This window comes from Chrysoperla carnea, chromosome 2 (assembly GCF_905475395.1).
Source record: "Chrysoperla carnea chromosome 2, inChrCarn1.1, whole genome shotgun sequence".
NCBI classification, from domain to species: Eukaryota; Metazoa; Arthropoda; class Insecta; order Neuroptera; family Chrysopidae; genus Chrysoperla; species Chrysoperla carnea.
This window is the reverse complement of record NC_058338.1, coordinates 71,344,259-71,355,734: the sequence shown is the minus strand read 5'-3', so window position 1 is coordinate 71,355,734 and position 11,476 is coordinate 71,344,259. Positions and strand designations below refer to the sequence as shown.

Here is an 11,476-nt window from a genome sequence, read left to right as displayed (position 1 = left end):
ATAATTTTTATTTTTTGTTTGTTCCGAAAATGATGTCCAAAAAACAATGGACCGTTTTATTGGGTTTATTTTTAATTTATTTATTAATGGGTGCTGGTTTCTTTTATGTTATTGAAAGTGCCGAAGAACATGCGAAAATTCTTGAAGAGAATGCTGAAAAAATTGAAATTTATGGTAATTTTTTTAAAAATAATTATTTACAAAAATATTTATTTATATTATCACCAATAGAATCCTTAAAACTTGTTATATTTTTTAAATTATTTTAAAAACTCATAAAATTTAAAATAAATTTGTACTCTAGGTCACATAATTTACTGAGTAAGAGGGACAAGAAGAAAGTGTCCCTCAAAATTGGAACTGAAATGTTATGGTACATTTTAAATCAATAAATTTTTATTATTTTTTAAATGTTCGAATGTCTTGATATCAAAAAGCCAAGTTATTAAGTATTGAAAATTAGGAAAGTAATAAATTTCATCTTGAATTATTTCCGACATTTCAACTCAATCATCCCTTAAAACTATTATTTTTTTGTCTTTGAAGTTTTTTCTATTTAGTATATAGATGGTTTAAAAGATTCGTTTTTTGAAAAACAATTCCCTCATCGAATTTTAGTCGTTCATCAATTCAAAATCATTTGCCTTCTAATAAAATTTCTAAACGTTACAAATTTTAAACAAAATTTTTAAATACCTAACTATACAGTTGTTAATAATAGATTTGCAGAATAAATAAAAAATTTGAAAAAATTAAAACCCGACTGGGTTAAATAAAATCTAGGAAGAAACAAGTCCAGTAGTTTACACAGCGTCTTTAACAGTTAGGGCCCATTATTGGGAAGATTTGAGCCGGTCTACATTTTAATGGGCCCCGCTTATTAAAGTTGCTATTTAAACTACTGGACTTGTTTCTTGCTTTGCAAATTTTATTTAACACTGCCAGGTTTTTTATTTTTTTGAATATTTTTTATTTATTTTAGACTTTTTAGTATCTGAGCACTAAAAAACCCTCTTACTAGACTATAATAAAACTTTTAAACATTATTATTCATTAAATTTAACATATTGTAACCCCCTTTTAATTTCTTTTATTTGGATACCCTACTCGATAGATTTAGTTAATTTTTGTTTATTAATGTATTACTGTTTCGCTCCAAAAATCAGCCATTTTTGTCTTTTTTTTCGAAGTACCAATCTAAGGACAGTTAGGTTTTTAAGACGAATATAACGATATCTTTACTATCAAAATCCATCGAGTCTTTTGGAAGATACGAGGTAATAAATAAATTTACAAACAAATATTGTAAATTTCTTGGTTATTTATCCGTTCGATTTTTAGCATAAAATTAAAGGTCATGTACGGAGCTGCCACAGTTTCACTTTTATCCGCGAAAAATTACTGGCAACTCAAGCAAAAATTTGAGACTTTGAGTTAGTTACCAAGTATCATTTAAATAATAAGAGATAAAAGAAAAATTTTCTGATAAAATATGTAACTTTTTAAAAATTTCTGTTTAATACTATTCAAAAATAAAATTGTTATTTTCTTGTTTTAAAAATTTAATTTTTAAATATACTGTGGGTTAAACACCACCATCCATTGTGCTATTTCATAAACAAGGTTACCAGGTAGCTACTTTGGGCCACCCAATATAACAGTTAGTTATAATAAAACAATTTTATAATGCGTTTAGTAATTTATTCTAGTAATTGGCAAATAGTATTTTTGAATAGATAAAAAAAATAATCGTTTTATATAAATTTCCATAAATTTAAATTATTTTCATTCATTATCACTGACAAATACCATTCAAGTTCAAATGGATTTATCATAATTCATAAGCTACAAATATTGTAAGGGTAATAGTTAGTTTTAATTATTTTGTGTGCAATCAAGTACTCTGACCCCACAATACATTTTCAATACGGTATAAGCAAAAAAAGCAAATTCTTAGAAATTAAGAAAAATATATTTCAAGTAGCGAGTTTAACTTCTCGTCTGAGTGAATATATAAAATAAAAGGGATTTCTTTGTTAAATTTTCATCAAGAAGATAATTTTCATTTAACCTGCGAGGATTAACCTTAATAATGGCAGCTCTCTCAAAATCACCATTGCTCGTGGTTGTTAAACTATCTATCTAAGGCCTACAAAAAATGTTTAACTTGTTGCAAATAAGCCCAATAACAAACGGTAGCTTTATACCTAATCCGTCGTTTAAATTACTTAAATTAAGTCATTTACATACAATTTAGTATAGGGAAGAATGTAGTACCTATGGTCAAATCTTTGAATTTTTGTATTTTTTGAAATTTGAATTTTTTGGATTCTTGAATCTTTTGTAGTATCTCGGTAGATATACTACAATATACTAAATATGTTTATATGGTAAGGTTAGGTTAGGTTATATTGGCTGCCTACGAAGGACACACTTAGGCTATAGAGTCCATTAAATATGCTTATATACTATAAATGCTTTCTATTTTAAGAGTAATTATACAGAAAAGAGAGGGTATTGTATGAGAATGCAGGTAGGCTGAAAACTGATTGTCTATATTTTTTTGTTTTCGAATAAACTTAAAATAAATTTTTTTTGCGAAAAAATTTAATTCTCTGGCTGCCTATTTAAAAGCAGAAAATGTTATTTTAAAAATATTATACTCAACGTAGATCATTGGTTGTTGGTGAGTAAGCTTTTTCACTCACCCCGAATCAATATAATTACTATTTGAAGCTATTGCTGAACACTCAAAACAGAGAGAAAACTGTGTAGAATTCCAATTTCCATTTTTTTGGGATAAAAATTAGCCTATGTCATTTTCTGACTCCTAAACTACCACTACCTATGCAAAAGTCATGTTGATCCTCTGCTCTATGAAAAATTAAAACATTTCTATACCACGGGAACCATACATTTTACCGAGATAAAAAGTAGCGTTTGTGCTATTCTAGACTATAATCTATCTCTGTGTCAAATTTCATCCAGATCCTTTTATCCGTTTTTGCGTGATTGAGCGTTTTGTCGTGATAAACATTCATCCATCCAATCTCCATTGTGATATTTTAATAGAAAAGTAAATTTTGATTCTAGGTACTACATCCTCCCTTACTTATTAGTAAATTATAATATTTCATATTGTCTTTGTTTATTCAAAATAATGAAATTAAAATGAGCAAATGTATAATAAATACATTCTATATGTCTAATTCTGATATTTTTGTGTAAATTTCCGAGATACTTTGTAAAGTAAAACCATAATAGTAATAATAATAATAACAATAATAATAACAAATGTATAAACATGTATAAACAATTAATTAGTACTTATGGATACATATATTTGAAATAATTTAATTATTATTAATACACTAAAAGTAAATGAAATTCTGTTTTTTTATATATGTATATATAAAAAAACGTCTCAAAAAAGCGCCGATTTTTCTCCACAACTATCCATTGATTCGACTCTCGATTTTATAGTGCTGCGCAAAATTATTCTTGGTCTTAGAGCCTTGACCTTGATCTTGCAAATTTTTCAAGACCAAGACTAATTTAGTTTCACTTTGACAAGGCCTATACCAAGATATCTATATATGAATTAAGATCAAGACCAAGACCCAACTCTGCAAGACCGATACTAATTTGTGCAAGACCAAGACTTATTTCAAACTTATTGTTGAAAATAACTGAGAATTTTTCAATGTGATTTTTTATTATATCTGAATCATCAAAGTAAATACAGTCAAACCTGGTTAAGAGAGAGTTGAAGGAACCGTGAAGTTATATTTAGTTATGAACATAGGTAGCAAAGCATAATTTATTATTATCATACATAGCAAAAGACTGTCAGTTATAGAGGTCGGGTAGAGAAAAAGTCACTTATACAGGTTTTTTTTCTCACTTACCTATAAAGGTTTTTGCGACGTCCAAGTCCGGGACCTGAGAAATATTCTCAGTTGGAGTTTTCTCGATTACCCAGTTCTCTTCTATTCAAGTTTGACTCTATATTCAAATTATCTAGGGAATGAGAATAGGTATAGGTTTCTTTTTATAACATAAACCTGTAATCAAATTTAAAGAGAATTTCAGTATTTATTAAAACATTTCAAGAATATACTTTTAAATATTTTTCATTGAGTTTTAAAATACTTAATATATCTATACAATAAAACTCAATCGCAACTTAAAAATTCAAAATGTGGTTGATGCAAGATCGAAAACAAGTCTTGATTGACCAAGATTGAGATTATTTTTGCAAGACTAAGACCAAAACTCAACTCTGCAAGACCAAGACTCGATTATGCAAAACCAAGAAATATTTTTGCAAAACTAAGACCAAGGCTAAAACTAATAATGCAAAACCGATACCAAGATCAATACCAAGACGTCTTGGTCTCCCATTAATAAAATTAAAAAACTTTTGAAGCAATATCTGAGCGTGAATGAAAAAGAATGATGAAATGGTTTTGTATCAAAATGGTGGAAGCGATGTGAAATCATACAGTTTATACTGAAGACAAAGGTATTAATTTTAGACTGTCAACCCATAATGAAGCGTTACAATTCTGTAATGGAGGGTAGGTGGCGTTATACTACGTGTTTACTAGCAAACTAGCAAACTAGTGTGTCCCCTGTGCTTATTGAAAATTGAATAAATTTTACAATTTAAATTTCTGGCGTATTCCATTTAATTTTTAAGGTCTATATAGGTACTGTGTAACTTCTTCAGATTTTACGATAACGCTACTGATTCATTCTAAGTGAATCAGAAACTTTGCAAATCGTTTCATGTTCGGACAAAATGTTTATTATGATGAGAAACATTATATTGATGCAATTTACAAAAGACGCAAAACAAAACTCATAGATTTTCTAGATATTTTAAATTTTTTTATTGTACCTATTTATCTAGAAATTTTACAACGATTAGAACCGACTAATCTATAAAATGGACTCCTGCTTCTTAATCAATAATAAACACGATAAATATTGAAAATTCATAGTATTGTTGAAACATCAAAGTGTGGCCTACCGACCGCCAATTGATCTAAATTTTGAGATAAAATAAAAATATATATAAAAATAATATTTAATCGGTGTACTTAAAATTGTGAAAATTCCATTCATTAAATAGAATTATTGACGTTATCAATCAACTTAAGTAGGTGAATTTATTGTTTTTCAAAGATTTTATAATTCTAAGTATTAAAACAATTTAATACTAATTATGCGATTTATTAATTAATAGCGCCTGTTGAAAAGATATCTTAATAAATTATATCGAAAAAATATTTTTTTTAAATTAAAACGAAGTTTTGTTACAAGTTTGTTCGCAAATTGGTATAAATATCTAGAAATACGGAATACAAGGTAGAGTTTTCTTTACTTAGGATTGTCTCCTCTCCAAATTTGATTGGGATACTCCAGAAATTGTGCAGTTTATTTCGACTTACGACATAAACATAAACCTTCGAGATTTTCAATGCTGGTAAACTGGGTATAAAAACATCAAAAATATGGTATAATTATTATGATATAATTTAATTAATTTAGCTATCTACTGAATATGTCTTATTTATGTCTCGACTTCCATGAATTTTGAAGTGGCAAGTCCAGCAACATCGTGTATTATATCACAATGCTTCTCCACCCGTTAAAGGCATATCTACATGCCTAAAAGCTGCAGGTTACATGTCTACACGATACGGTGCATACAAACATATGTACACTTCTTTCAATCCTCTTGTTGATTAGCACAGAACTTATTTCACGATGATCATTGAATAATATTTTAAAATTTTCTTGAGTTGTTTGCAGAAATTGTTTATGTTGGTGCTGGTGCAGAGAAAACCCTTATTATTAAATTTTTTAAAACTATTTTCTGCGCTTTATAATAAAATTAGCAGATCCGACAGACATTGTCCTGTGGGAACATCACTAAAAATTCATTAATACACCTACACATATTTATACACACATCCCGCGAAACCCATCCCGATAAACCTAAATTTTAGTCCAATCTATTCGACAGGCCACGGCCTGCCTTCAGCCGTTGGCCTGGCTTTAGCCTTAGGCAGTGGAGCTCGCTGCGCTCGCAAATAGCTCTAATAAATACCTATTCAAAATACCTGAATAATAATAAATAATACCTCTCAATACTATTAAAAATACATAGCGTTGTAATATAGTGTAGTATATGATTTATATGCGCTCCCACCATTTGATTAAATTTAATATTTTTGGTGCAGAGCCCTCAAAAATAGTTTTAGTTGACCGAATGGTAAATCTAAACCATCATCGGATCCACTTGAACACATGCACAAAATTTTATCCAAATCGGTCCGTCCGTTTAGGAGATGTACAGTCACTAACATCTGCACACTCGAAATATATATTTAATACATTAATATCTTTATTATAATAAATTCACGCACAAGTATTCTATTCATGTATTTAAACCTGGGAAAGATGTTCTTTAAATCTACTCTATCGACGAAAAATTGAATGGGACCAATTTTGTCAGAATTTTTATCAAACAAAGCGCTTTCATGGTTCCTATCTTCTCAGCTTAAATTTGTATGATCTAAGAAGGCAGGATCTTTCTGACTTTATTTTAAACATATAACACTTATTAACATCACTTCAACGTTCATTTCCGAGCAGATAATATAAAAATTAAAATCTTAAAATCATATTCAATTGAAAATTCTTCGAAACTATTTCTATTTTTATTTGTGGCCTTGTACACTTTTAAATCAAGTAAATTTTTTTTACATCATTTATTAAGTAATAATACTTTATTTGACACATTTGATGCGATTATATAGCTTAATAGTCCATACTTCTCAAGAAATAGCTTCAATTAGATTATCCAAACTGAAATCTGCATACTAAATTTCAACTAAATTGGTTCATCCGTTATTCGACGTATAATTATTATGTAATCAAAGATCTAAAAACAAACAAGTCTATAATAATATTTGATTAAGGAAGTACCTAAGGATTATTTGACATTGTCTTTAATTCACTATTTAATAATAAAACGTACCTAATGTTGACTCAAGTTTAAAAATTTTGTAATATCCAGTGAGTTAGATAAGTAATTGTTACGTATGTCATTTAAAACTGTCGATTTATTAAAGATGTTACTAATGGATGTAAGTAAATTGAGCACTTTTTTAAGGTAATAAAATTCAACATGAACTTTACAAGGTTAAAGATAATTATTATTATGAGAGCCAGTATATAAAACTGAAGGTATCTAGGGATCTGTAATCACGTAAGATAAACCCACATCAGTAACATACAGGCCGCGAGTCTATAAAATGAATCGAAATTTCAATTACTATTTTTGCTATTTGGTGGACTAATAAAAGTAAGTTTGGTTTCGTTTTTTCAATGATTTTTTTTTGTCTGCAGTACTGTCAAATAAATGGTAGACAATTTACAACTATCGAAATGTCATATCCGAAAAACAAACAACTTTATTGTGTGTCTCTTTATCCAAGTCTGCATTGCTCATACAGGAGGAAGCGAGACGGGTATACGACTCTTCTTTCTATTTCAATTTCTCTAATAGTAATGAAATAGGTAGAAAAAAAATTTTGTCTCTCTGACTTACTCGTATTTTTGGTTAGGTTATCACTGTCTTATTCGTCTGTTAGTTACATAAGTCTGAGTGACTTCTCTAAGCCACGTTTGACCATGCCTGATTTAGAGTCTAAAATATAATAAAAATCTTATTACAGGTACACTCTTTTACCAGAACACGGCAGATGAATGCAAATAGAGGAATAGAAAGAGGAAATTTACCTACTTCCAGTTAAAACTGTCGATTTGAGATGTTACTATACACATAATAATAACAACAATAATAATTTTTACTAACTAAAATTAGGTTTTATTTTAAATCCTACTTAAATATTTTTATTGCATGGATTTATTTAATAAAATTGAATAAAATAATTTGTACTTTTTATTTCTTAAATTAACTAATATAAATATATGTGTTATTATAGTACCAAAATGTTTTTGATTGTTTGCATTTTCATTAGAATGACTGTTTAAAAATGAAATCTTTATACAATCCGTTGGTCACTAATATCCACATTTTAACAAAAGTGATAGATTGGACTACAATATATATTCTCAATAGTTATATGTGATATAACTATCGAGAATATAAATCTCACAAAATCTTGTAACTAAAACTTTCAACTAAGTTTGTTTATCTGAAATATAAAAGTCATTTCTGGCCAAAAAAAAAAATAGATTGGGGCTGTTAAATCGTTTAATTTCGAAGTAAACTTGAATGGAAATTATCGAAATAAACTTGAATGTAAAGGAATACTAACAATTGATGTAAATTTCTATTATAACATGAGTAAAGGAATATCAAGGACATTTTAAAATGTCCAGTATGGAAAATAAATATATAACGCTTCCATGCGTTTCCACCACTTTTTCATTTAGAAGATACCTGCGAACAAAACTTCACGATTATATTTAATTGGTGGGATATTTTTTCAGATTTCCCTTTTCAATCATAGGTTACAATGTCTTAAAAATAGTTTATTTACACTGAAGATATTTTTTTGAAGAAGAAAACTTTTAAACTTTAACTTTTTATACCAAGCATATATGTAAAATGCAAGGCATAATAAGTTTAATCCCAGGTTTGTAACGCTTAAAAAAATTGATGCTCCGAACAAAATTTTGGTATAGGTGTTCATAAAATCACCTAATTAGTCCATTTCCGTATGTCCGTCCGTCTGTCCGTCTGTGGACACGATAACTCAAAAACGAAAAAAGATATCAATCTGAAATTTTTACAGTGTACTCAGAACGTAAAAAGTGTGGTCGAGTTCGTCTCATTTACGTAAACTGTTAGAGATAGAACAAAAGTTTAAATGTAAAAAATGTTCCTTATGAAAAAATAAACAACTTTTGTTTGAAACATTTTTTTGTAAACATCACTGTTTACCCGCGAGGGCGCAAATTAGGCGTAAATTGAATAGTATGTATTATATGGGAATATCAGTTATGTATGTGTGACATGTATGTATGTGTACATGTGATAGAGTAATCAACGCTGTCTATGCATGGTATTTCAACAATTAACTCAGTCAATTGTTTGTTTTCACTTGTTTTTAATTTTAAATTCAATTCAGTTCAATTTTTATTCATTATTTTTTTAACAATACATATATTGTACAGAATATGCCATAAAATAAAAACGAATTCAACGGATTATATAATTCTGGTGAAATTAGAGAGATGGGGAGCGGTGGAGAGGATGTGAATGAGAGGAAGTGGGATTAATATTAAAAATTTAACAGACTAAAACTCGTCTTACCTGTCAGTCTTCTTTTCTACACTATTCTGCATCAATAATATTAATCAAAGTATGAAAAACAGATAATTTAAAAGTTTCCATTATTTTAGTTACGTATTATTTTAATGCAAATTTTTCACGTGACTTTTTTCAAAGCTTTCAAAGCGTTTATCTAAATTAATAATTATAATTAACTAAAATGTAAATGAAAAAAATTTTTAAAGTTATAATGATAATCGTTTACTATTAAATTTAATAAAATATCATTAATTGTTTTTTTTTTAAACTGATTGGTAATTTTAGTTTTATTTAACTAAATAATTCTTTTCAAAAAAAAAAATGTATACAAATTATAATTGGATCAATATATTATTTTTTAATCATATGATCTGTCAAGCACTGAAAAAAATACAAATGAATATAATTTTTTCATGCTGTGTAGTTCGAGGGACAGCACCAATTTTTGATTAGGTTAGGTTATATTGGCTGTCCACGATGGACACATTTAGGCTATAGTGCCCATTGTGATACCATATATGTGTTTTACCACATTTTCCGATGATAATTTCATTTATCAGCTCCTCAATTATTTCCAGAGGCTGAGTGTACCTCCTTCTTCATGCATAAACCATGCAATACACCATCCCATCAAAAGGAAGGCGTACCGCGAACGGAATTGGTTACGCCTCAACCAACTGAGCTACTAGGGCGAATTTTTGATAAATGATTAATACATACTTGAAACTTTATGAGTGGCTTCCTTTTGGCGAGTCGACCAAACACTCTACGACTTTCTTCGAAAGTGCTGAATTTTCAATAGGGCATATTTCGAATGCAATGCCGAACTTTCTTGATGAATGCATACTTATTATTTTAACGCATTTGCAAGATAAATCGAAAAATATTACGTACGACAAAAATACTAAACCGCGCCGGTGAGCTTGTCTGCCACTTCGAACATGCTGTATTTTAGTATTTTTGTTTTTCAATACATATATAGTTCACTTTTGCTGAATTGTTTAATAATTTTAATGTTATCAAGTGGTCATAGTGTCCGAAAAATTCCCAGGTACCTTTTTATTTAGATCGATAGCTTAAATATGCCGTTATCATGCTCATTTGAAAACGCAGCACTTTTAAAAGAAGTCGTGGAGAGAAAGTTCGGAGAGAAAGTTCAGTAGACTCTGACTAGGTCAAATTTTGTAATTCATTGTAAACTAACTTCTCGATTAGCTAGAAACTTTAAATTTTGAACATAAATAAGAACTGGATGAAAATGAAAAAAACCAATATTAAAAAGTAGAAAATAAAAGTTTTAATAAGACCTTTTTTTTAATAAAAACAAGCTTTATTGATTTTAAACTAACTTCTCGATTAGCTAGCTATAAACTTCATATTTTTAAAATAACTTTTTTTTTTACAAAAACAAGCTTTATTGCACTAAAAAGTGGATCATAATTAACACTGTAATATAAAATTCAAAGCGTGCGGTGCTTTTTACATTCATTCTTTAAATTAGCTGATTTGACAGATAATGAGCACTCTACGCTTTTTACAATGAAAATTGTTATCCATTTTTTAGTGCAATAAAGCTTGTTTTTTTAGTTTTTTTAAATTATAAATTATTTCCTAATTTTTTGTTTAGCTAAGTAACAGATTCTGTACTAAAGTAGAATAAAAATGAAATCCAAAGATTGACTAAGTTATTTGTTGAAATACTCTGTATAAAAAGTGTTGAATGTCAGTGCTTGAATTATTTTTTATAAAATTATAAGAATTTAAAAAATCAACACAATTATGGCGGCCGCCATTTATTTGGTTTTCGAAAATTTTTGACAGTAAAGTTTTTCGACATGTTCCACAAGACCACTAGTTGAAGCTACTTGCAAATTTTTAACTTCTTACCTTTTATCCCAACACCGAGCCAAAAAGAACAAACTTTGTATTAATGATATAAACGCACTATAGTTAGAGAGACGCCTTGGCTACATTTCTAATGAACTCATCTTCTAAAGTTATATAAAAACATATAAACAATTCATGCTGTGGATACTAATTAAATATTCAATACGATAATTTAAATATTATAATTAACTGATTATTAATGAATAGCTTTGATTTATAAGTCTAAAAAATGAA

General features: G+C 28.4%; 1 protein-coding gene across 1 annotated transcript in view; it reads left to right on the top strand.

The window, feature by feature from the left end:
* Positions 1-11,476, top strand: part of LOC123294294 (open rectifier potassium channel protein 1) — a 29,673-nt gene continuing 18,197 nt past the window's right edge. The window contains exon 1 of the mRNA XM_044875426.1: positions 1-174. Within this exon, the coding sequence (XP_044731361.1) occupies positions 30-174 (145 nt within the window). The 5' untranslated portion in view covers positions 1-29. The remainder of the gene's footprint in view (positions 175-11,476) is intronic.